The sequence below is a fragment of the Buteo buteo genome, chromosome 31 (assembly GCF_964188355.1).
Source record: "Buteo buteo chromosome 31, bButBut1.hap1.1, whole genome shotgun sequence".
Taxonomy (NCBI): Eukaryota; Metazoa; Chordata; class Aves; order Accipitriformes; family Accipitridae; genus Buteo; species Buteo buteo.
This window is the reverse complement of record NC_134201.1, coordinates 2,807,433-2,833,005: the sequence shown is the minus strand read 5'-3', so window position 1 is coordinate 2,833,005 and position 25,573 is coordinate 2,807,433. Positions and strand designations below refer to the sequence as shown.

The following is a 25,573-nucleotide window of genomic DNA, read 5'->3' as shown; positions in this document are numbered from 1 at the left end:
CCCCGCCCCTTTTTTTTTTCTTTCCCGCCCCCGGCCGCGGTGCCCGCTGGGATCGTGGCGGACCCGGCGGCGGCGGAAGCGGGAGCGGGAGCGGGAGCGGCCATGGTGAGAGACGAACCGGGCGCCGGGAAACCGCGAACCGGCACCGGCACCGGGCCGGGAACCCCCCACGGACACGGGGGGGAATCCCCGCTACGTCATGGGACCCCCTTGGCGCGGGGAAACCCCTTTTCCACGCGGGGAAACCCCCCCCCCGGGGCCGCCCCCCCCCCCCCCCCGCGCTTTCCCCTCAGCGCCGGGGCCTTCACCTCAGGGAGGCCACGCCCCCCCCGCTGTGCTAAACCACGCCCCCTCCGGCGCTAGCCACGCCCCCCCCGCGCTAGCCACGCCTTCCCCGGCGCTAACCCCGCCCCGTCTGGCGCTAACCACGCCCTCCCCGGTGCTTTCCACGCCCCCTTTGACACTAACCACGCCCTCCCCGGTGCTCCCCACGCCCCCCAGCGCTAACCACGCCCTCCCCGCCGTTAACCACGCCCCTTCGGCGCTAACCACGCCCCCCCGTGCTAACCACGCCCCCTCCTGCGCTATCCACCCACCCCCCAGCGCTAACCACGCCCTCCCTGGTGCTGACCACGCCCCCTCCACCACTGACCACGCCCCTCCGGCACGGACCACGCCCTCCCTGGTGCTAACCACGCCCCCTCCATCACTGACCACACCCTCCCCGGTGCTCACCACGCCCCCAGCACTAACCGCGCCCCCCTGACGCTAACCACACCCTTCCTGAGGCTAACCACGCCCCCTCTGACGCTAACCACACCCTTCCTGACGCTAACCACGCCCCCTCCACCTCTAACCACGCCCTCCCTGGCACCGACCACGCCCCCTCCGGCACTGGCCACGCCCCCAGCACTGACCGCGCCCCCTCTGACGCTAACCACACCCTTCCTGACGCTAACCACGCCCCCTCTGACGCTAACCACACCCTTCCTGACGCTAACCACGCCCCCTCCACCTCTAACCACGCCCTCCCTGGCACCAACCACGCCCCCTCCGGCACTGACCACGCCCTCCCCGTCGCTAACCACGCCCCCCAGCCCTACCCACGCTCTCCCCACCACTCACCCATGCCCCAGCACCAACCCACCCCTCCGCTAACCACGCCCCTTTCGCACTAACCGCGCCCCTCCCCCACTAACCGCGCCCCTTTGCCGCTAACCACGCCCCTAGCCACTCCCCCACCGCTAAACCCCGCCCCCTCCCCCCTCCTCGCTGCCCCTCGCCCCCCAGCCAAGCCCCAGCCCCTCCTACGCCCTCCCACCCCGCTCCGTCCCCGCCCGCGCCGCCTGACCCCGCCCCGGCCCCGCCCGCGAGGCCTGACCCCGCCCCGGCCCCGCCCAGGACGTCTTCCTGATGATCCGGCGGCACAAAACCACCATCTTCACCGACGCCAAGGAGTCCAGCACCGTCTACGACTACGAGCTGAAGCGCATCGTGGAGGGGATCCTCAAGCGCCCGCCCGAGGAGCAGCGCCTCTACAAGGTGGGGGCCCTATAGAGGGGGCGGGGACACGGGGGGGGACCCTATAGAGGGGGCGGGGACACGGGGGGGGACCCTATAGAGGGGGCGGGGGATGTAGGGGGGCCCTATAGCGGGGGTGGGGGGACGTAGGGGGGGGCTGGGGGGTCTGTAGAGGGGACTGGGGGGGGGTCTAGGGGGGCTGGGGACCCTATAGAGGGGGCGGGGGGGTGTATGGGGGCCCTATAGAGGGGGCGGGGGATGTAGGGGGGACCCTATAGAGGGGTGGGGGGATGTGGGGGACCCTATAGCGGGGCCTGGGGACGTAGGGGGGGGCTGGGGGGTCTGTAGAGGGGACTGGGGGGGTCTATAGGGGACCTGGGGGATATATGGGGGGGCTGGGGACCCTATAGAGGGGGTGGGGGATGTGGGGGGATCCTGTAGAGGGGGCGGGGGGATGTAGGGGGGGCTGGGGACCCTATAGAGGGGGTGGGGGGATGTGGGGGATCCTATAGAGGGGGTGGGGGGATAGAGGGGGGGGCTGGGGACCCTATAGAGGGGCAGGGGATGTAGGGGGGACCCTATAGAGGGGGCGGGGGGATGTAGGGGGGGCTGGGGACCCTCTAGAGGGGACTGGGGGGGTCTATAGGGGGGCCTGGGGGATATATGGGGGGGCTGGGGACCCTATAGAGGGGGTGGGGGACGTAGGGGGATCCTATAGAGGGGGCGGGGGGGTGTAGGGGGGGGTCTGGGGGGGTCTATGGAGGGGGCTGGAGGACGTATGGGGGGGCTGGGGTCTCTATAGAGGGGCTGGGGGACATATGGGGGGGCCTGGGGTGTCTGGGGGGGGGCTGGGGGGCCCTATAGAGGGGCCTGGGGGTCCTATGGGGTGTCCTGGGGCCCTATAGGGCAGCGTGGGGGCCCTGGAGAGGGGCTCGGGGGTCCTGTGGGGCTACTTATGGGGCTACTTATGGGTCTGGCCGTGCCCCTATGGAGCTGTGGGGCAGGTTTGGGGTCGCTGTGGGTCGCCGTGGGGCTGAGCAGACTCCCTATGGGGCTAGCAGAAGTCCTATGGGGCTAGCTGCGGTCTCTCTGGGCTACTTATGGGTCTGGCCGTGCCCCCCCGGAGCTGTGGGGCAGGTTTGGGGTCGCCGTGGGCTGAGCAGACCCCCGTGGGGCTAGTGGGAGTCCCTGTGGGGCTACTTATGGGTCTGGCCATGCCCCTATGGAGCTGTGGGGCAGGTTTGGGGTCGCCGTGGGGCTGAGCAGACCCCCGTGGGGCTAGTGGGAGTCCCTGTGGGGCTACTTATGGGTCTGGCCATGCCCCCCCGGAGCTGTGGGGCAGGTTTGGGTTGCCATGGGTCGCTGTGGGGCTGAGCAGACCCCGTGGGGCTAGCAGAAGTCCCTATGGGGCTAGCGGGAGTCTCTATGGGGCTACTTATGGGTCTGGCTGTGCCCCTATGGAGCTGTGGGGCAGGTTTGGGGTCGCTGTGGGTCACTGTGGGGCTGAGCAGACCCCCGTGGGGCTAGCGGGACTCCCTATGGGGCTAGTGGGAGTCTCTATGGGCTACTTATGGGTCTGGCTGTGCCCCTATGGAGCTGTGGGGCAGGTTTGGGGTCGCCGTGGGGCTGAGCAGACTCCCTATGGGGCTAGCAAAAGTCCCTATGGGGCTAGTGGGAGTCCCTATGGGGCTACTTATGGGTCTGGCCGTGCCCCCCCAGAGCTGTGGGGCAGGTTTGGGGTTGCCATGGGTCGCCGTGGGGCTGAGCAGACCCCCGTGGGGCTAGCAGAAGTCCCTATGGGGCTAGCTGAGGTCCCTGTGGGGCTACTTATGGGTCTGGCCGTGCCCCTGTGGAGCTGTGGGGCAGGTTTGGGCTCGCCGTGGGTCGCCGTGGGTCGCCGTGGGGCTGACCCTCCTCCTGCCCCACAGGACGACCAGCTCCTGGAGGACACCAAGACCCTCGGCGACTGCGGCTTCACCAGCCAGACCGCCCGCCCCCAGGCCCCCGCCACCGTGGGGGCTGGCGCTGCGGACCACCGGTGGGTCCTGCCCCACGGCGAGGGGGGGGGGGCGGAGGGGGATTTGGGGGTCTCCAAGGGGGATTTTGGGGTCCTTGGGGGGCTTTTGGGGGTCCCTGGGGCGTATTTTGGGGTCCCGGGGGGGATTTGGGGTCTCCAAGGGGGTTTTGGGGGTCCTGGGGGGGTTTTGGGGGTCTTCAGGGGAGATTTTCGGGGCCCTGGGGGGGGCGGGGCTGACACCCCAGGTTTTTTGGGGGTCCTGAGGGTTTTTTGGGGTCCCTGGGGGGATTTTGGGGTCCCGAGAGTGTTTTTGGGGGGATTTGTGGGGATTTTGGGCTCCTGAGAGTGTTTTGCGAGGATTTTGGGGTTCTTGAGAGTGTTTTGGGGGGATTTCGGTGTATTTTGGGGTCCCGAGAGTGTTTTGGGGGGGTTGGGGTATTTTTGGTTCCCGAGAGTGTTTTTGGGGGGATTTTAGGTATTTTGGGTTCCCGGGATGTGTTTTGGGGGGATTTGGGTGTATTTTGGGTTCCCGAGAGTGTTTTTGGGGGGATTCGTGGGGATTTGGGGGTCCTGAGAGTGTTTTTTGGGGGGATCTGGGGGTATTTTGGGTTCCCAAGAGTGTTTTTTGTGGGTATTTTGGATTCCTGAGAGTGTTTTGGGGGGGATTTGGAGGGGTTTTGGGGTCCCGAGAGTGTTTTTGGGGGGATTTTGGTTCCCGAGTGTTTTGGGGGAGATTTGGGTATTTTTGGTTCCTGAGAGTGTTTTTGGGGGGATCTGGGGGATTTTGGGTTCCCAGGAGTGGTTTTGGGGGGGATTTGGGGTATTTTTGGTTCCCGAGAGTGTTTGTGGGGGGATTTGGGTATTTTGGGTTCCCGAGAGTGTTTTTTGTGGGTATTTTGGGTTCCCGGGAGTGTTTTGGGGTATTTTGAGTTCCCGAGAGTGTTTTGGGGGGATTTGGTTAGATTTTGGGGTCCCAAGAGTGTTTTTGGGGGGATTTTGGGTTCCCGAGAGTGTTTTGGGGGGATTTTTGGTATTTTGGGTTCCCGAGAGTGTTTTGGGGTATTTTGGGGTCCCAAGAGTGTTTTTGGGGGTATTTTGGGTTCCCGAGAGTGTTTTTGGGGGATTTTGGGTTCCCGAGAGTTTTTGGGGGGATCGGGGTATTTGGGTTCCGAGAGTGTTTTTGGGAGGATTTGGGGGTATTTTGGTTCACAAGAGTGTTTTTTGTGGGTATTTTGGGTTCCCGGGAGTGTTTTTTGTGGTATTTTTGAGTTCCCAAGAGTGTTTTGGGGGGATTTGGTTAGATTTTGGGGTCCCAAGAGTGTTTTTGGGGGATTTTGGGTTCCCGGGAGTGTTTTGGGGGGATTCGGGGGTATTTTGGGTTCCCGAGAGTGTTTTTGGGAGGATTTGGGGGTATTTTGGGTTCACAAGAGTGTTTTTTGTGGGTATTTTGGGTTCCCGAGAGTGTTTTTGGGGTATTTTGGGTTCCCGAGAGTGTTTTTGGGGGGATTTGGGGGTATTTTGGGTTCCCGGGAGTGTTTTTGGGGGGATTTGGGGGTATTTTGGGTTCCCGGGAGTGTTTTTGGGGGTATTTTGGGTTCCCGGAGTGTTTTTGGGGTGCCCTGGTGTATTTTGGGGTGCCCTGACCCCCCTCCCCCCCAGAGGAGGCGTTCGAGGCGCTGCGCATCGACCCCTTCTCCAGCCCCCCGGAGCTGCCCGACGTCATGAAGCCGCAGGACTCGACCGGCGGCGCCCAGGAGCCGCCCCTGCCCTGAGCACACGCGTGTGACGCGGGGACCGCGCGCGCGTGCGACACGCGCGACACGCCCGCGGCGGGGACGCGCGTGTGACGGGGGGGGGGGGGGGGACGACACACGCGTGTGACCGGGGAGGGACACGCGTGCGACGGGGGACGCGCGCGTGACGCGGGGCCGTGCACGCGTGTCACGGGGGTCCTCGCGCGTGGCGCGCGTCCTCGTGCGACACGCGGCCTCACGTGTCGGTCACGCGGCCTCACGTGTCGGTCACGCGGCCTCGCGTGCGTGTCGGGTCCCGGCGGAGGGCGTGTCCTCGTGCGCGTGTCACGGCCTCGCATGCGTGTCACGTCCTCGCACACGTGTCACGGCCTCGCGCGTGGCAGCTCCTGGCACACGCGTCGCGGCCCCTGACGTGCAACGGCCCCTCGCACACGCGTGTGTCACGGGCCTCACGCGTGTGTCGTGTCCCCCCCCCAATAAACCTGCCCCTCCCCCCCCCAGCGCTACCTGTGGCTCCGCCTCCTCGTGCGAGGTCCTCGTGCGAGAGTTGGGGGTGGGGCCGCCCCCCCCGTGATCTCGTCCCCGCACACACGCGTGTGCAAGGGGGGGTGTGGCTCGTGTCATGTGTGTCCTGTCCCCGCCCCACCCCCACCCGGGTGGGTGTTGGTCCCAAAGGGATGGGAGGGGCCAGGGGGGTGGAGTCGGGGGGCTGGGGGTGGGGCCAGGGGTCCCGGGTGGGTGGAGTCAGGGGTCCCCGGGGGTGCTGTGGGTCCCAGTGGGGTCCCAGGGAGTTTATGCCCCACCCGCTCAAGCCCCACCCCCGCGGACCACACCCTCCCAAGCCCCACCCTGCACCGGCCACACCTTCCCAAGCCCCACCCCGCATGGACCACACCCTCCCGAGCCCCACCCCCACAGACCAGACCCTCCCTGCACAGACCACACCTTCCAAGCCCCACTCGACCACACCCTTCCAAGCCCCACCCCGCCTCGGCCACACCCTCCCAAGCCCCTCCCACGCCCCACCCCGCCTTTAACCACACCCTCCCAAGCCCCTCCCTGCCCCACCACCCCCTCCCCGCACAGCCCACCCCCTCCCAGCCCCCACCGCGCCCCGCCCCCGCCCTCCCAAGCCCCTCCCCGCTTGGACCACGCCCCCACAGACCACACCCACTCCTGCCATCGGCCTTTTATCTGTAAAACGCAGAGGAAAAAAAAAACCGGGGGCGGGCGGGGGGGGTGGGGTGGGGAGAGGAGAAGAGGGCGCGGCCCGGCATGGCGGGAGGGGTTGGGGCTCGAGAAGGGCGTGGCGTGGCGAGAAGGGGCGGGGCCTGGAGAGAGTGGGCGGGGTCTGGAGAGAAGGGGGCGGGGCTCCAGGGCTATGGGGAGCTGCAAGAGAAGAGAGGGGTGAGGAGAAGAGAAAAACCAAAACAGGGGAGGAGGGAGGGAGGGAGGGGGCAAGGGCGGGGCCGCCCCCCGCGGCCACGCCCCCCGCGGCCGCCGCCCCACACCTACCGGCCACCGGCCGCCGCGGGGGCCCCGGGGAGCGGCTGCTGCGTCCTCGGCGCGGGCGGCACCCGGCGGCGCTGCGGGGGACAGGGGTCAGCCCCACGGCGACGACGCCCCACGGCGCCCCGCCCCACTGAGTCCCGCCCCACGGTTTCCCGCCCCACGGTTTCCCGCCCCACGGAGTGGGGGGAGCCGGCTCGTAGCCGGAGCCCCGTAGCGGCCCCAGCCCCACATCTCACTGCCAGCCCCACAGACCCCCCCTCCCTGCCCCACATCTCCCTGCCAGCCCCATAACCGGCCCCATAACCCCCCTCCCTGCCCCACATCTCCCTTCCCCTGCCCCACATCCTCCTGCCAGCCCCATAACCACCCCCACAGACCCCCCCCTCCCTGCCCCACATCTCACGGCCAGCCCCACAGCTCCCTCCCCTGCCCCACATCGTCCTGCCAGCCCCATAACCTCCCCTCCCTGCCCCACATCTTGACTGCCAGCCCCATAACGACCCCCCTCCCTGCCCCACATCTTCCTCCCGGCCCCACAGCCAGCCCCACGTCCCTCCTGCCAGCCCCATAACCGGCCCCACAGCCCCCCTCCGAGCCCCACAGCCTGCCCCACATCTCACTGCCGGCCCCACGGCCGGCCCCACATCTCCCTCCCCAGCCCCACATCTTACTCCCAGCCCCATAACCCCCCTCCCTGCCCCACATATCACGGCCAGCCCCATAGCCAGCCCCACATCTCCCCCCCCCCCAGCCCCACAACCAGCCCCACACCCCCCGGAGGGCCCTCGTCTGCCCCCCAAGTGGGGGGCGTCTGCCCCACACCTGCCCCCCAAGCGATCCAGCCCCACAGCGAGCGCGGCGCCTGCCCCACAAGTTGCTCCAAACGAACGTCCGCCCCCTCCCCCAATCAAAACCAGCCTCACCAGCCAACGCGGCACGCCCGCCCCACGGATCTGCCCCGCCCCCAGCGGGCGTGGCGCGCGCCCCCTAAGTCGGCCCCGCCCCCCCCCCCCCCAACCGGGGATTCACACCAACCCTACGGGCCCCATCGATCCGCCCCCACCCAAGCGATAACGAATTCCGCCCCACCCCCCGTAGCGATAACGAACTCCGCCCCACGGCTCTGCCCTCCCCGAAGCGATAACGAACCCCGCCCCACGGCTCCGCCCCCCCCGAAGCGATAATGAACCCCGCCCCACGGCTCAATTTTTGTCCCCCCCAACCCACCCGAAACAACCCTCACACCCCCCCCCCCCACCCCCCCCAAAAAGCGATATACAACAACGCCCCGCCCGGCCATGCCCCACCCCACGGCCCCGCCCCACGGCGCTGCCCCACGGCTCCTCACCTCCGCCAATCCCGTGGTGGTTGACGGCGGCGACGGTGGGACGGGTGTGTTTTTTTTTTTTGGGGGGGGGGCGGGGGACACACACACAAAAAAAAAAAAACAAAAAAACAAAAAAAACCGCACGCTACGGCCACGAGCAACGGCTCCGCCTCCGGCGGGGCGTGGCGGGGCGCGGCTAGGGGGCGGGCGACACCCAGGACCCCCACGTGACCCCCCCGCCTCCGGCCACCGTCCCCGAGGAAGCCCACTCTTGGCCCACCTCCCCCCAAGCCCCGCCCCCCGCCCCTCCGTACTGGGCCCCGGTAGCCGCCGCGTACTGGGAAGCCTCCGCCCCGGCCCCGCCCGCCGCCGCCGCCGCGTACTGGGCGGCGCCGGCGGCGGCGTACTGGGCGGCGCTGGTGGCGTACTGGGCGGCCGCCGCCTCCCCGCCGCCGGCCGCCGTGCCGGCGGCAGCGGCGTACTGGGTGACCTCGGTGCCCTGGGTCGCGTACTGGGAAGCGGCGTACTGGGCGTACTGGGCGGCGGCGGCCGCCCCGCCCGTCCCCGCCCCGTACTGGGAGCCGTACTGGTTGGCGGCGGCGGCGTACTGGTACTGAGCGCCGTTCACGCCGCCACCGCCGCCGCCGCCGCCCCCGCCGCCGTACTGGGCGACGCCGTTGTTGTACTGGGCGGCGTACTGGGCCCCGCCCATGCCGTACTGGGCCCCGCCCATGCCGTACTGGGCCCCGCCCATGGCGTACTGCGCCCCGCCCATCCCGTACTGGGCGTTATACTGGGCCGCCCCCATCCCGTACTGGGCCATCCGCGACGCCATGGCGGGGGTGATGGCGAACGGGGAGGGGGCCCGCGGCGGGGTCCCGCCCCCCGCCCCGCCCCGGTGGTGGTGGTGGTGGTAGCAGCACCCCGCCCCGCCGTTTCCCGCCAAACGGTGAAGGCAACCGCCCAATCGGCCGCCGCCACACCCCAGCCCGCCGTTACCGTGGAAACGGTGGAGGCAGGAACCCAGCCGTCCGGGACACCCCATCCCCACGTTACCCTGGAAACGATGGAGGCAGGTACCCAATCGGGCGGCGGGCGGGAAGGCGCAGAGCCCGCCCCCTACCCCGCCCCCGCCCACCCCACCCCCTCGTAGGAACGGGGAACCGGGGGGTCGGGGGTAACAACCGCCCCCCGCCGTCCGCCCCGGGGTGGCTAAAAAAGGGGTGGCGGGGCGGGGGAAGGCCCCGCCCCCGCCGCCCCGCCCTCCCAGGAGAGGGAAGGGCCCGCGGGGGGATCCGCCCGCCCCGCCCCGCCCGGGGGCGAGGGATAGGAGGGAGCCGGGAGGGCGGGAGGAAGGTCGCGGCCCCGCCCGGGCAGGGGTGAGGGCGAGGAGGGAGCCGGGAGGGCGAGGAAGGCTCGCGCCCGGTTTGGGAGTGGCCAGGGAGAGGAGGGCGGGGCGGGGCGGGTCGCTCTCGGACGCCGGCGGCGCGGCGGCGGCGGCGGCGGTGGCGGAGGCGGCAGCGGCGGCCGGGGGCGTGGCGGGCGTGGCGGGGGCGGGGGGCGGGGACTTGGGGTCGCCCGTCGGGGTTTGGGGAGGGGGCGGGGCGTCGGGGGCGGCGGCGGCGGCGACGCCCGTGGGGGGCTCCATGTACCGTGTGCCGTGGGGCGAGGTTTTCCCAGCGGTGACGGCAGTGGCGGCGGCGGCGGCGGCGGGAGCCGGAGCCGCCGAGGCGGTTGAGGAAGAGGAGGAGGAGGAGGAGGAGGAGGAAGAGGAAGAGGAGGACGAGGAGGAGGAAGAGGAGGACGAGGAGGAGGAGGAGGAGGAGGAAGAGGAGGAGGAGGAGGAGGACGAGGAGGAGGAGGAGGAGGAGGAGGAGGACGAGGAGGAGGAGGAGGAGGAGGAAGAGCTGCTGGAGCTGCGGCGTTTGCGGCGGGTGACGACGGGGCTGCGGCCCTCCCGCGCTTCGGCCGGCGCCGGGGCGGGGGCGGCGGGCGCCGGCGCGGCGACGACGGTGACGGTGTCGGCGACGACGGTGACGGCGGCGGCGGGGGACCTGCGGGGAGAAGAGGGTGAGGGACGGCGACGGCCCGGAACGAGACGGGACGTTCCAGGGACGGGGCACGGGAGTTTGGGGAAGGGCCGGGGGAACGTGGGGCGGGAGAAATGTTACCTCAAAAGGACGTGGGACAAAAAAAATGTCACCCGGGGGGGCGGGGGATAAAAGTTGGGGAACCCCAAGGGGCGTGGGACGGGAGAAATGTCACCCCGAAGACGTGGGACGGGAGAAATGTCACCCCAGGGGACGCGGGATGAGGTAAATGTCACCCCAAAGGGACGTGGGACCCCACGGAGGGAACCCCAGGGGACGTGGGACAAGAGAAATGTCACCCCAAAGGATGTGGCACCCAGGGAAGGAACCCCAAGGACATGGGACAAAACAAACGTCACCCCAAAATTATGTGAGACAAGGTAAACGTCACCCCAAAGGGACATGGGACAAGAGAAATGACACCCCAAAGGGACGCGGGACGAGGTAAATGTCACCCCTGGGACGTGGGACAGGACACGTGACACCCCAAAGGGACGTGGGACCCCACGGAGGGAACCCCAGGGGACATGGGACAAGAGAAATGTCACCCCAAGGGACGTGGGACAAGATAAGTGACACCCCAAAGATGTGGGACACGATAAGTGACACCCCAAAGGGACGTGAGACAAAGGAAATGTCACCCCAGGGGATGTGAGACAGGATAAATGTCACCCCAAAGGGACGTGGGACAAGAGAAATGACACCCCAAGGACGTGGGACGAGGTAAATGACACCCCAAAAGGACGTGGGACCCCACGGAGGGAACGCCGGGGGACGTGGGACAGGAGAAATGTCACCCCGAGGACACGGGACGAGAAAAATGACACCCCAAAGGGACGTGGGACAAAAAAAATGTCACCCCAAAATGACGTGGGACAAAAAAAATGTCACCCCAGGGACATAAGACAAGAGAAATTCACCCCAAAATGATGTGGGACAAAAGAAATGTCACCCCAAAATGACGTGGGACAAAAAAAATGTCACCCCAGGGACATAAGACAAAACAAATGTCACCCCAAAATGACGTGGGACAAAAAAAATGTCACCCCAGGGACATAAGACAAGAGAAATTCACCCCAAAATGATGTGGGACAAAAGAAATTCACCCCAAAATGTCGTGGGACAAAAGAAATGTCACCCCAAAATGACGTGGGACAAGAGAAATTCACCCCAAAGGGATGTGGGACAAAAAAAATGTCACCCCAGGGACATAAGACAAGAGAAATTCACCCCAAAATGACGTGGGACAAAAGAAATGTCACCCCAAAATGACGTGGGACAAAAAAAATGTCACCCCAGGGACATAAGACAAGAGAAATTCACCCCAAAATGACGTGGGACCCCCCGGAGGGAACCCTGGGGACATGGGACACGGGTGACACCCCGTGGGACGTGTCCCCCCCCCCCCCAAAAAAGGAACCCCCAGGGATGAGGGACGGGCCGAAGGCGTGACCCCCCCCCCGCCCCGCCCTACCCCGCCCGGGGCGCGGCGCTCACCCTGCGGGGCCGGCGTCGGTCGGTGGGGCCGGCGAGGGGGGGCCGGATTCGGAAGAGCTGGAGCTGGAGTCGGAGTCCGAGGAGGAAGAGGAAGAGGAGGAGGAAGAGGAGGAGGAAGACGAGGAAGAGGACGAGGAAGAGGAGGAGGAAGAGGAAGAGGAGCTCCGCTTCTCCTGGCCGGGCGGCGGGACGGCGCCGGCGTCGCTGGTGTCCACGGGGGAGACGGTGACGCCGGCGGTACCGGTGGTACTGGGAGCACTGGTGTGGGCGGGAGCGGCGGTACCGGAGTCGGCACTGGTGGTACTGGGGACACCGGTGTCGGCGACGGTCCTGGCGACGCCGGTGGGGCTGGGGACGCCGGTGGTACTGGTCGCACTGGCGGTACTGGTCGCACTGGTGTCCGTGGCGGCCCTGGGGACACTGGTGGCGACACTGGTGTCCGTGGGAGCCCTGGTGACACTGGGAGCACTGGTGACACTGGTGTCCGGAGCGTCCGTGGCAGCCCTGGTGACACTGGGAGCGCTGGTTACACTGGTGTCCGTGGCGGCTCTGGCGACACTGGGAGCGCTGGTGACACTGGTGTCCGTGGCAGCTCTGGTGACACTGGGAGCGCTGGTTACACTGGTGTCCGTGGCGGCTCTGGCGACACTGGGAGCGCTGGTGACACTGGTGTCCGTGGCAGCTCTGGTGACACTGGGAGCGCTGGTTACACTGGTGTCCGTGGCCGCTCTGGTGACACTGGGAGCGCTGGTCACACTGGTGTCCGTGGCGGCTCTGGTGACACTGGGAGCGCTGGTTACACTGGTGTCCGTGGCGGCTCTGGTGACGCTGGGAGGCCTGGTGACACTGGTGGGACTGGTGACACTGGTGACCGTGGCTGTCCTGGTGACACCAGTGTCGACGGCGGCCCGGGTGACGCCGGGAGCACTGGTGACGCTGGTGTCCGTCGCAACCCTGGTAGCGCTGGCGACGCCGGGAGCTCTAGTGACGCCAGGAGCACTGGTGATAGCGGGAGCGCCGGCAGCACTGGGAGCACTGGTGATACCGGGACCGCTGGCGACGCTGGGAGCACTGGTGATACTGGGAGCGACAGCGGCGCTGGTGGCACTGGGGACGCTGGTGTCCCCGGCAGCCCTGGGGACACCGACGTCCCTGGGAGCGACGGCGACGCTGGGGGCACTGGTGGCACTGGGGACGCTGGTTGCCACGGCGCTGGCGGCCACGGGGACGCCGCTGCCGAGGGAGACGCCGCGCGCGCCGGTGACAATGCCGCCGCCGTCCACGTTGGCGCTGGTGACGACGGTGGCGGCGGCGGGCTTGGCGGTGACATCACCGGTGGCGACGGTGGCCGCGGCGGCGGCGGCGGAAGCGACGGCGACGGTGCCGGCGACGTCCGTGGCAGCGACGGCATGCTTGGTGGCCGCGGCGGCAGCGGCACCCGCGCCGGCAACGGTCACGGTGCCCACGGTGGCCTTGGCGGTGACGGTGGTGGTGGCGGCAGCCGCGGCGGTGACGGCCGTGGGGACAACGGTGGCCTTGGCGGTGGCAGCACCGGCGGCGGAGACCGTGGTGAGCTTGGTGTCCGCGGCGGCCTTGGTGGCGGCATCGACCGTGGCCTTTGCAGTGGCGCCCACGGCACCGGCGTCCACAGTGGCCTTGGTAGCAGCGCTGACGGTGACAGCGGTAGCGGCGACCGTGACGGCAGCACCGACGGCAGCCTTGGCGGCAGCGCCTACGGTGGTGGCACTGGTGACGGTGTCCACAGCGGCTTTAGTGGTGATGGCGGCAACGGTGGCAGCTCCCACGGTGGCCTTGGTGGCCGGACTTAGAGCGGCCGCGGTGGCGGCACCGCCAGCCGCCGGCTCCACCTTGGGAATCTCCCGCCCCGGCGCTGCCGTGCCGGGAGTTGCCGTCGGCGCCGCCGGCTGCTCGGGCGCCATCTTCTCCAGGACGGGCGGCGACACGGGGTGACCGCGCTCTTCCTCGCGGCGCGGGGTGCCGGCGGGCTCGGTGGCCCGGCTGAGCCGCGGCGGCGACAGGGCGCGTGGTTTCTCAACAGGCTCCGGCGGCCGCGAGGCGGCGGCAGTGACGGTGACGCTCGGCGGCTCCGCTTTGGGCGGCGGCGGCGGTTTGGGGACGGGCAGCAGCCGGGGGACGGGTTTGGCGTGGACGGGCGGCGGCAGCGCCGAGGCGGCGACGGGCGAGGAGGGCAGGCTGAGGCGTGAGGCCGGCAGCAGCTTCGCCGGCGTGCCGATGGTCCGGAGCCCGGCGGTGAGCGCTCGCGGCAGGCCCGGCGGTGGTGGCGGCGGGGTGCCCAGTTTGCCGGCGACGCTCGGCACGACTCGCGGCGGCGCCGGCTTCGACAGGCTGGGGGCGGCCGGCGACAGCAACGGCGCCGGCGATCTGGCGACGCTCGGCACGGCCGCCGACGCCGGTTTCGCCTCGGGGGCCGGCGCCGGTTTGGCGACACTGGGTTGCGGCACGGCCGGCGCCGTTCTCGCCTCGCCGGGCGTCAGTTTGGGGGCGAGCGGTTGCGCCGGCAGCGCCGGCTTCGTCTCGGCGCCCGGCGACGTCTTGGCGATGCTCTGGCTCGGTGGCGGTGTCACCACCGGCATGGCTTTCGGGAGGCTCGGCGACGCCGGCGGCGCCGGTCTGGCCTCGCCGGCCGGTTTGGGGGGCTGCAGCGGAACCCCCACTCTCGGCTCGACCACCGGCATGGCTTTGGGCAGTCCGGTCAGCAGCGGTGGCGGCGTCGCTGGCGGCTTCACCGGGCTCTGCTGCGGCATGGGTGTCACCGGTTTGATAGCGGCAGCCGCTTTCGGGACACTCTGCTGGGTCGCTTGCGCCGGCGGCGTCACCGGTTTGGCCTCGGCGAGTCCCGGTTTGGGTGGCGGCGGCGGAGGCGGTGGCGGCGGCACTGCCGGTCTCACCTCAGCGGCTGCCGCCGGTGTTTTGCCCAAGTTCTGCTGCGGCGCCGGCGCAGCGGCCGACGGTTTGGCGGTGCCGGGTTGAGGCGAAGACGCCGGTTTCGCCTCAGTCGGGGTGGCCGGTTTGGGGCCGGCGGGCTGCGCCGCGGTCGCCGGCTTGACCTCGGGTTGCGGCGCCGCTTTGGGGCCGGCGGGCTGCGCCGCAGTCGCCGCCTTCGGCTCGCTAGCGGGCACCGGCTTGACGGCGCTCGGCGTCTCGGCGGCCGGCGCCGCTTTGGTGACGTTCGGCGCGGTCGGCGTCGCCGCCTTCGCCTCGGTGGCCGCTTTGGCGACGCTCGGCGTGGCCGCCTTCGCCTCGGTGGCCGCCTTGGCGGGACTCGGCGTGGCCGGCGTGGCCGCCGCCTCGGTGCCGGGAGGCGCCGGCTGCGGGGGGAGCGGCTGCGCCCCGCCGATCGGCACCCACTTGGGGGCGGCCGGCTTGGCGTCGGCGCCGGGGGCCGCCGCCGCCGCCTTGGCTAAGTTCGGCGGCGGCTGCGGCGCCGCCGGGTGCAGCTCGGCGATGGGCACCCATTTGGGGCGGGCGGGGGGCGCCGGGAGGGCGGGCGGGGGCGGGGAGGGGGCTTTGGTTTTGGGGGGCGAGGGGGAGGGGCTGGGGCTCTTGGCTTTGCGGGCGCCGCCGCCGGCAGGGGAGGCGGTGGAGCTGCGGCGCCGGCGGCGGGAGGGGGAGCGGGAGGAGGCGCGTGCCCGTTTTTTGGGGCGGGGGGAGGAGAGGGAGCGGCTGCGCCGCCCACCGCGCCGGGATTTGCCGGAGGAGTCGGAACGGCTGCGGCGGCCCAGCCCGCGGCCGCGCCGGCGCCGATCGGGCGAGGAAAGGGAGCGGCTGCGTCGCGCCGGCGTGGAGCCCGAGCGGCCGCGCCGGGGGGTGCGGGAGCGGGAGCGGCCCCCGCGCCGGCCCGTCGACCGTGAGCGGCGTCGCGCCGGCGAACGGGAGCGGCGCCGCGCCGTCGAGCGGGAGCGGCGCCGGGCCGGCGAGCGGGAGCGGGAGCGGCGTCGCGCCGTCGAGCGGGAGCGGGAGCGTCCCCAGCGCCCGCCGGCGCGGCCGCGGGACCAGGCGCGGCCGCGAGGGGAGCGGGAACGGGAGCGGGCGCGGCGGGCGGGCGAGCGGGATTTGTTGCGGCGCGGCGGGGTGCGGGACCGCGACCGCGGGGGCCACCGGATGGGGCTGGTGGAGTTGGGTCGCCAAAGCGGGGTGCGGGAGCGGGAGCGGGCGCGGCGGGGCGGGGTGCGGGAGCGGGAGCGGCCGCGCCGGCGGCTGCGGGAACGGTTGCGGCGCGGCGGGGTGCGGGAGCGGGCGCGCCGGACGGGGCTGCGGGAACGGGAACGGGCGCCGCCGCGCCGGCTCCCGCCCGTGCCGGGTGGGCTCCGGGTACGAGAGCGGTCGCGCCGAGGCCGGGAACGTTTCGGCGGGCTCGGCGAACGCTCCCGCCGCGCCGGGGCGACCGGAGTCGCCGGCGGGGTTTTGGGACGCCGGGGGGGTTCCGGCGAGGGGCTGGAAACGGCGCGGCGAATCGGTGGAGGCGAGGGAGAGGAAGGTCGGGCGACGGCGGGCGAAGCGGCGGTGGGCGGCGGCGGCGAGGCGGCGGGAGACGGTTGGGCGGCGGCAGGGGCGGGGTCGGCGGGGCGGGGGGGCTCTGCCGGCGCCGGGGGGCTCACGGGCGGCGCCGGTTGGGGCTCCTCGGCGGGTGCCGGCGGTGACGCCGGGGGCTGCTGCGGCTGCGGCTGCGGCGTTCCCTGGTTGGGAAAGGGAGCGGGGTGTGAGATTTTTTCGGGGGGGATTTTTTTTGGGGGGTGGGGAGGGGGGGGGTGGGGGGGGGTGGATTTAAAACAAAAAAAAGGGAGGGTGGGGTCCCGCCCCGCCCTGCCCCGCCCCGGGGCTCACCTCCGGTGCGGCGGCGGCGAGGCCCGGTTGCGCCGGCGCCGGTTCGTCCTTCTCTCGGCGGGTCGCGGGGGTCGGGGGCTTCGGGGCGGTGGCGCTGCGGGACCTGCGGCGGCGGCGGCGGGGGGGGGTTTGTGGGGGGGGCGGTTTTTTGGGGGAGGTTTTGGGGGGGGGGATTTTTTTTTTGGGGGGGGGGGGGGGCGGGACTTACCGGCTGCGGGAGGAGGCGGAGGAGGAGGAGGAGGCGGCGGGGGAGGAAGAGCGCTCTTCGCGGCGGCTTTTCTGCGAGGCCGATTCGCTGGTGGATCTGGGGGAGGGGGGGGGCGATACCAGTTTGGGGGGGGCGGGCGCCAGTTTGGGGGGGGCGGGCGCCAGTTTGGGGGGAAACCGCACCGGTTTTGGGGGGGGGGGGGGGGGGCGGGGTCTCACCTCTTCCGCTTCTTCTCTTTGGCCTTGTGCTTGGTCTTAGGACTGGGAGACCTGGTGGAAGGGGCGATGACGTCATCGGTGAGGTCATCGCATCAGGCGCTGACACCCCCCCCCCCCCCCCAAAAAAAAGCATCTCCCCCCCCCCCCTCCCCTCCCCCACCGCTCACCGGTGCTTCCGCTTCTTGGCCTCCGATTCCGACCTGGAAAAAAAAAGGGGGGAAAAAAAAAAAAGAAAATGGAGGAGGTGAGGGAGGGCGGCCACGCCCCACAGTGGCCACGCCCCACGGCGGCCACGCCCCACGGCGGCCACGCCCTACCTGTGCTTCTTCTTCTTGGAGCTCTTCTTCCTCTCGCCGGAGCGGCTGGCCGACCTGCCGGGAGAGCGGGGTGCTGAGCGCCGGGGCGCTGGGCATCGCCCTCAACCCCAAAACCCCCCGAATCTCCCCAAAACCACCCCCGGAATCCCAAAACCTCCCCACAAAACCAGCCCTAGAACCCCCAAACCCTCCTAAATCTCCCCAAAACCAACTCCTGAACCCCAAAACCACCCTAAATCTGCCCCAAACCACCCCCTGAACCCCAAATCTCTCCAAAACCACCTCCCAAACCCCAAAACCTCCCCCAAAACCCCTTAAATCTCCCCAAAACCACCCCTAGAACCCCAAAACCCCCTAAATCTCCCCAAAACCACCTCTAGAACCCCAAAACCTCCCAAAATCTCCCCAAAACCAGCCCTAGAACCCCAAAACCCTCCTAAATCTCCCCAAAACCACCCCCAGAACCGCGAATCTCCCCAAAACCACTCCTAGAACGCCAAAACCCTCCCAAAACCTTCCCAAACCACCACTGAACCCAAAATCTCCCCCAAACCACCCTAAATCCCCCCAAAACCACTCCTAGAACCCCAAAACCCCCTAAATCTCCCCAAAACCACCCCCTGAACCCCAAAAATGCCCTAAATCTCCCCCAAACCCACCCCCTGAACCCCAAAACCACCTTAAATCTCCCCAAAATCAGCCCTAGAACCCAAAAAACCCCAAATCTCCCCAAAACCACCCCCTGAACCCCAAAACCTCCCCGAAACCACCCTAAATCTCCCCAAAACCACCTCTAGAACCCCAAAACCTCCCAAAATCTCCCCAAAACCAGCCCTAAGTCTCCCCAAAACCACCCCTAGAACCCCGAATCTCTCCAAAACCACTCCTAGAACGCCAAAACCCTCCCAAAATCTTCCCAAACCACCACTGAACCCAAAATCTCCCCCAAACCACCCTAAATCCCCCCAAAACCACTCTTAGAACCCCAAAACCCCCTAAATCTCCCCAAAACCACTCCCTGACCCCCAAAAATGCCCTAAATCTCCCCCAAACCCACCCCCTGAACCCCAAAACCTCCCAAAACCACCTTAAATCTCCCCAAAATCAGCCCTAGAACCCCAAAACCCCCCTAAATCTCCCCAAAACCACCCCCGGAACCCTAAAACCTCCCCAAAACCAGCCCTAGAACCCCAAAACACCCTAAATCTCCCCAAAACCACCTCTAGAACCCCAAAACCCCCTAAATCTCCCCAAAACCACCCCCTGAACCCCAAAACCTCCCCAAAACCACCTCTAGAACCCCAAAACCCCCTAAATCTCCCCAAAACCACCCCCTGCACCCCAAAACCAGCCCTAGAACCCCAAAACCCCCTAAATCTCCCCAAAACCACCTCTAGAACCCCAAATCTCCCCCAAAACCACTCCTAGAACCCCAAAACCACCCTAAATCTCCCCAAACCCACCTCCCTGTACCCCCAAAATCTCCCCAAACCACCCCCTGAACCCCAAAACCTCCCCGAAACCCCCCTAAATCTCCCCCAAACCCACCCCCTGACCCCCCAAAACCCCCTAAATCTCCTCAAAACCACCCCTAGAACCCCAAAACCCTCCTAAATCTCCCCAAACCCACCTCCCTGTACCCCCAAAATCTCCCCAAACCACCCCCTGAACCCCAAAACCTCCCCCAACCCCCCTAAATCTCCCCAAAACCATCCCCTGAACCCCAAAACCTCCCTAAATCTCCCCAAACCACCCCCTGAACCCCCAAACCTCCCTAAATTCTCCCCAAACCCCACCCCCTGAACCCCAAAACCCCCTAAATTCTCCCCAAACCCACCCCCTGACCCCCCAAAACTCCCCCAAACCCACCCCCCGAACCCCAAAACCCCCTAAATTCTCCCCGAACCCCCAAATCCCCCCCCCACCTCCCCCGGTCCTTCTTCTTCTTCTTCTTCTTCTGCTTGGGCGACGGCGAGCGAGAGCTGGACGACTCCCGCACCGCACTGGCGAAGAAAAAGAGGGGGGACACACAAAAAATAAGGGGGGGGATGACGTCAGCAAAGATTTTGGGGTGTCCCTTCCCCTTCCCTGCACCCCAAAATCCGTCGGGGGGTACCTGGGGGGTTTGGGGGGCTCCGGGGGGGGCTCTTTCGGCCGGCGGTTGGGATCGAACGAGCTGCCGTCCACGTAAGTGTCGCTGATGCCGAAAGCCGCCCGGAGCCGTTCGTTTTTTTTCTCGTTAGCTTCCGCCAGCTGATGGGTCTCCGTTACCCTGCTCGTTAACGGGGAAAGGGGTTCGTTAGGGGGTCGTTAATGAGGTTGGGGGGGGGGGGGAGAGGGGGTTTTTTGGGGGGGACTTACGTGGGTTTCTGGTCGGGCGGCTCGCCCAGCGCCACGTCCTTCTCCAGCAGCATCATGCGGAAGGTGGCCACCTTCTCCTGGATCTCCCCCTCGGCGTAGCTGGGGGCGGGGGGAAAGGGGTGAATTGGGGGGGCCCCCCGGTTTTTGGGGAGTGGGGAGGGGGTTTAGAGGGGGCAGGGGGCTTTTTTGGGGGGGCACGGGGGGGAGTTTGGGGGATCCGGGGGGGTTTGGGGGAAGTTTTGGGGAGCCGGGGGGGGGGATTTAAGGAGCTGAGGGGTTTTGGGGGGGACACAAAGGGGCGTTTTGGGGATCCAGTGTCTTCTGCGGGGGGCACAGGGGGGAATTTGGGGGATCTGGGGGGGGCACGGGGGGAGTTTTGGGGATCCAGAGGTTTTTGGGGGGGCCACAGGGGGGAGTTTTGGGAATCCCAGGGGGTTTTGGGGGGGCACGGGGGGAGTTTTGGGGATCCAGAGGTTTTGGGGGGGGGACACAGGGGGGAGTTTTGGGGATCCAGAGGTTTTGGAGGGGGGGGGCACAGGGGGAGCTTTGGGGATCCAGAGGTTTTGGGGGGGACGACACAGGGGGGAGTTTTGGGGATCCAGAGGTTTTCGGGGGGGGACACAGGGGGGAGTTTTGGGGATCCAGAGGTTTTGGGGGGGGGGCACGGGGGGAGTTTTGGGGATCCAGAGGTTTTTGGGGGGACACGGGGGGGAGTTTTGGGAATCTGGGGAGGTTCTGGGGGGGCACGGGGGGAGTTTTGGGAATCCCAGGGGGTTTGGGGGGGGGCACAGGGGGAGTTTTGGGGATCCGGGGTCTTTTTGGGGGGACACAGGGGGAGTTTTGGGGTTTGCAGGGTGGTTTGGGGAGATCTGGGGGGGGGGTGGGAGCAGAGGGGGGAGTTTTTGGGGGGGCTACAAGGGTCATTTTTGGGGTCAGGGGTGGGTTGTGGGGCTACAAGGGTCGTTTTGGGGGTTAGGCAGCGAGTTTTGGGGTTCCGAGGCGAGTTTTGGGGGGGTCTTACCCGTTCCTCCATCACCTCAAAGAGCTCCAGGCAGCCGGGGGGGATGTTTGGGGCCACCGGGGGTCGGTTTTGGGGCACAGGCGGGTTTTTGGGGGGATCAGGGGGTGGGTTTTGGGGCTAAAAGGGTCGTTTCGGGGGTCAGGCGGTGGGTTTTGGGGCTACAAGGGTCGTTTCGGGGGTCAGGCGGTGGGTTTTGGGGCTACAAGGGTCGTTTCGGGGGTCAGGCGGTGGGTTTTGGGGCTACAAGGGTTGTTTCGGGGGTCAGGCGGTGGGTTTTGGGGGTGAGTTTTGGGGCTCCAAGGATCATTTTTGGGGTCAGGCAGTGGGTTTTGGGGTTAAAAGGGTCGTTTCGGGGGTCAGGGGGTGGGTTTTGGGGCTAAAAGGGTCGTTTTGGGGGTCAGGGGGTGGGTTTTGGGGCTACAAGGGTCGTTTCGGGGGTCAGGCGGTGGGTTTTAGGGGTTCCGGGGTGAGTTTTGGGGTCAGGCGGTGGGTTTTGGGGGTTCGGGGGCGACTTGTGGGGCTACAAGGATCACATTTCTGAGGTCAGGCGGTGGGGTTTGGGGGTTCGGGGGTGAGTTTCGGGGGTCTTACCCGTTCCTCCATCACCTCAAAGAGCTCCAGGCAGCCGGGGGGGATGTTTGGGGCCACCGGGGGTCGGTTTTGGGGCACAGGCGGGTTTTTGGGGGGATCAGGGGGTGGGTTTTGGGGCTAAAAGGGTCGTTTCGGGGGTCAGGCGGTGGGTTTTGGGGCTACAAGGGTCGTTTCGGGGGTCAGGCGGTGGGTTTTGGGGCTACAAGGGTCGTTTCGGGGGTCAGGCGGTGGGTTTTGGGGCTACAAGGGTTGTTTCGGGGGTCAGGCGGTGGGTTTTGGGGGTGAGTTTTGGGGCTCCAAGGATCATTTTTGGGGTCAGGCAGTGGGTTTTGGGGTTAAAAGGGTCGTTTCGGGGGTCAGGGGGTGGGTTTTGGGGCTAAAAGGGTCGTTTTGGGGGTCAGGGGGTGGGTTTTGGGGCTACAAGGGTCGTTTCGGGGGTCAGGCGGTGGGTTTTAGGGGTTCCGGGGTGAGTTTTGGGGTCAGGCGGTGGGTTTTGGGGGTTCGGGGGCGACTTGTGGGGCTACAAGGATCACATTTCTGAGGTCAGGCGGTGGGGTTTGGGGGTTCGGGGGTGAGTTTCGGGGGTCTTACCCGTTCCTCCATCACCTCAAAGAGCTCCAGGCAGCCGGGGGGATGTTTGGGGCCACCGGGGGTCGGTTTTGGGGCACAGGCGGGTTTTTGGGGGGATCAGGGGGTGGGTTTTGGGGCTAAAAGGGTCGTTTCGGGGGTCAGGCGGTGGGTTTTTGGGGCTACAAGGGTCGTTTCGGGGGTCAGGCGGTGGGTTTTGGGGCTACAAGGGTCGTTCGGGGGTCAGGCGGTGGGTTTTGGGGCTACAAGGGTTGTTTCGGGGTCAGGCGGTGGGTTTTGGGGGTGAGTTTTGGGGCTCCAAGGATCATTTTGGGGTCAGGCAGTGGTTTTGGGGTTAAAAGGGTCGTTTCGGGGGTCAGGGGGTGGGTTTTTGGGGCTAAAAGGGTCGTTTTGGGGGTCAGGGGGTGGGTTTTGGGGCTACAAGGGTCGTTTCGGGGGTCAGGCGGTGGGTTTTAGGGGTTCCGGGGTGAGTTTTGGGGTCAGGCGGTGGGTTTTGGGGGTTCGGGGGCGACTTGTGGGGCTACAAGGATCACATTTCTGAGGTCAGGCGGTGGGGTTTGGGGGTTCGGGGGTGAGTTTCCGGGGGTCTTACCCGTTCCTCCATCACCTCAAAGAGCTCCAGGCAGCCGGGGGGGACGTTTGGGGCCACCGGGGTCGGTTTTTGGGCACAGACGGGGTTTTTTGGGGAGGGGTCAGAGAGCGGGTTTGGGACTTCGGGGGTGGGTTTTTGGGGTTTTTTTTCGGGGTGGGGGGGGAAACTCACCCTTGTTCCTCCATCAGCTCGGAGAGCTCCAGGCATTTCAGCTCCACCTTCCTCTTGCGCTGGTGGTCCAGGATCTCGGGGTTGGGTTTCTTGGCCAGGCTGGCCTCCAGCCTGCGCAGCTCCTCTTCGCCCGGGGGGGGTTCCCCGCCCCGGCCCCCCCCCGCTGCTCCTTCTTGTGCCGCAGGGCCGAGAGGTTGCGCTGGACGTAGCCGTTGGTGCCGCTGCCCCGCGGCGTCGGCAACCCGATCCCATTGTACATGGCGGGCGCCGCGCTGCCAACCCCTGCGGGGGGGCCTGCTGTCAGGGACCCCCCCGCCCCCCCCCCCCTTCCCCTAGCCCCTCTCTGCACCCCCTTTCTCCCCCCCTCCCCTTTATTGTGCCCCAATTCCCTGCGCCCCCTTTCCCTCCCCCTCGCTGCACCCCTTTTCCCCCTTCCCTCTGCACCCCCTTTCCCTCCAGACTCCCCCCAAAACTCCTCGCCCCCTCCAACCCCCCCCAAACTCCTCGCCCCCTCCAAACCCCCCCAAAACCCCTCGCCCCCTCCAAGCCCCCCCAAAACTCCTCGCCCCCTCCAAGCCCCCCAAAACCCCTCGCCCCCTCCAAACCCCCCCAAAACCCCTCACCCCCTCCAAGCCCCCCCAAAACTCCTCACCCCCTCCCCGCCTTCCCCCCGCACCCCCAAAACCCCTCGGACCGCCCCAAAAAACCCCTCTGCACCTCCCTGCCCCCCCAAACCCCCTGTGTGTCCCCCAAAACCCCTCTGCAACCCCCGTGCCCCCCCAAACCCATCTGCACCCCCCAAACCCCCTGCGTGTCCCCAAACCCCCCCTCCACCTCCTCTCTGCCCCCTTTTCCCTCTCAAACACCCCCAAACCTTCCCCCCTTCCCCCTTGTTCCCCCTTTTTTCCCCTTGTCCCCCACCCCCTTTCTACCCCTTGTACCCCCATTTTCCCCCACCCCCATTTTTCCCCATCCTACCTCTTTTCTCCTCAAAACTCCTCTCTTCACGCCCCTTAACCCCCCCGTGCACCCCACCTCCCCTTAAACCCGCTCCAACCCTCCAAAAAAGGCGCTTTTTTCCTCAAAAGTGCCCCCAAACCCCCTCTCCCCCAATTTTTCCCCCCTCACACCCCCAAACCCCACTTTTCCCCCTCAAAACTCCCCCCAAACCCCCATTTTTTCCCTCACAGCCCCCAAAACCCCACTTTTCCCCTCAAACCCCCACTTTTTCCCCCTCAAAACTCCCCCAAACCTCCCTTTTTTCCCCTCACAGCCCCCCGAAACCCCACTTTTTCCCCCTCAACTTTTTCCCCTCAAAACCGCACTTTTTCCCCCTCAAACTCCCCCCCAACCTCCCGTTTTTCCCTCACAGCCCCCCAAAACCCCACCTTTTCCCCTCAAAACTCACCCAAAACCTCCTTTTTCCCTTACAGACCCCTGAAACCCCACTTTTTCCCCTCAAAACCCCCACTTTTTCCCCTCACAGCCCCACTTTTTCCCCCCTCAAACTCACCCCAAAACCTCCTTTTTCCCTCACAACCTCCCCAAACCCCACTTTTTGCCCTCAAAACCCCCCTTTTCCCCCTCTCAAAACTCCTTTCTCCCTTAAAACTCACCCCAAACCCCACTTTTCCCCTCACACCCCCCCAAAAGTCCACTCTTCCCTCACAAACTCCACTTTTCCCCTCACACACCCCCAAAAGTCCCCTTTTCCCTCACAAATCCCCACTTTTCCCCCTCACAAACGCCTCCCATCCCCTTTTTTCCCCTCAAAACCCCTCTTTCTCCTCACAAAACCCCTTTTCCCCTCACAAAATCCCCATTTTCCCCTCACAAAACTCCCCTTTCCCTCTCCTGACCCCCCGGAGCCGCCATTTCCCCTCACGTCCCCTCTTTCCCCCTCAACTGACCCCAAACCACCTTTTTCCCCCAAACCACCCCTTTTCCTCTCAAAACACCCCTTTATGCCCCACAAACTCCGCTTTTTCTCCTAAATCCCCTTTTTTCTCCAAAAACACCCCCTTTCCCCCTCAAAACACCCCCTTTTCCCCTCACAACCTTTTCCCCCTCCCAAAACCCCTTTTACTTCTCAAACTCCTTTTTTTTCCCCTCACAAAACTTCTTTCCCACCTCAAACCCCCTTTTCCTCCTCGAAACCTTTTCTCTCAAATCCCTTTTTTCCCCTCAAAACCCCTTTTCCCCTCTCAAACCCTCTTTTTCCCCTCACAAAACGCCTTTCCCCCTCAAAACACCACCTTTTCCTCACAAAAATCATTTTTCCTCTCACAAACACCCCTTTTCCTCCCTAAACCCCTTTCCCCCTCCAAAACACCCCTTTCCCCCAAAGCCCCACTTTTCCCCCTCAAAACACCCCCTTTCCCCCTCAAAACCCTCTTTTTCCCCTCAAAACACCCCCTTTCCCCTCAAAACCCTCTTTTCCCCTCAAAACACCCCCCTTTCACCCTCACAAACCCTCTTTTTCCCCTCAAAACACCCCCTTTCCCCCTCACAAACCCTCTTTTTCCCCTCAAAACACCCCTTTCCCCCTCACAAACCCTCTTTTTCCCCTCAAACACCCCCTTTCCCCCTCACAAACCCTCTTTTCCCCTCAAAACCCCTTTCCCCCTCAAAACCCTCTTTCCCCTCAAAACACCCCCTTTCCCCCTCAAAACCCTCTTTTCCCCCTCAAACACCCCTTTCCCCCTCACAAACCCTCTTTTTCCCCTCAAAACACCCCCTTTCCTCCTCAAAACCCTCTTTTTCCCCTCAAAACACCCCCTTTCCCCTCAAAACCCTCTTTTTCCCCTCAAAACACCCCCTTTCCCCCTCAAAACCTTCTTTTTCCCTCAAAACACCCCCATTTTCCTCCTCAAAACCCTCTTTTTCCCCTCAAAACACCCCCTTTCCTCCTCAAAACACCCC

The 25,573-nt window shown here is 66.4% G+C and overlaps 2 protein-coding genes across 2 annotated transcripts; one reads left to right on the top strand and one right to left on the bottom strand.

Moving 5' to 3' along the window:
- The first annotated feature begins 26 nt into the window (after positions 1 to 26).
- Positions 27 to 5,790, top strand: ELOB (elongin B). The gene is given in 5 exon segments (XM_075018904.1): positions 27 to 105; positions 1,402 to 1,542; positions 3,450 to 3,536; positions 3,538 to 3,559; positions 5,198 to 5,790. Coding segments are annotated over 5 exon segments (366 nt in total). The 5' UTR covers positions 27 to 102; the 3' UTR covers positions 5,311 to 5,790.
- A 2,828-nt stretch (positions 5,791 to 8,618) lies between these two features.
- LOC142026039 (uncharacterized) lies at positions 8,619 to 22,931 on the bottom strand. The gene is given in 13 exon segments (XM_075018795.1): positions 8,619 to 9,188; positions 9,784 to 10,185; positions 11,719 to 16,436; positions 16,585 to 16,687; positions 16,793 to 16,888; positions 17,011 to 17,061; positions 17,178 to 17,210; positions 17,328 to 17,381; positions 19,253 to 19,330; positions 19,444 to 19,599; positions 19,689 to 19,787; positions 22,652 to 22,827; positions 22,830 to 22,931. Coding segments are annotated over 13 exon segments (6,480 nt in total). The 5' UTR covers positions 22,911 to 22,931; the 3' UTR covers positions 8,619 to 8,755.
- Between the last annotated feature and the right edge of the window lie 2,642 nt (positions 22,932 to 25,573).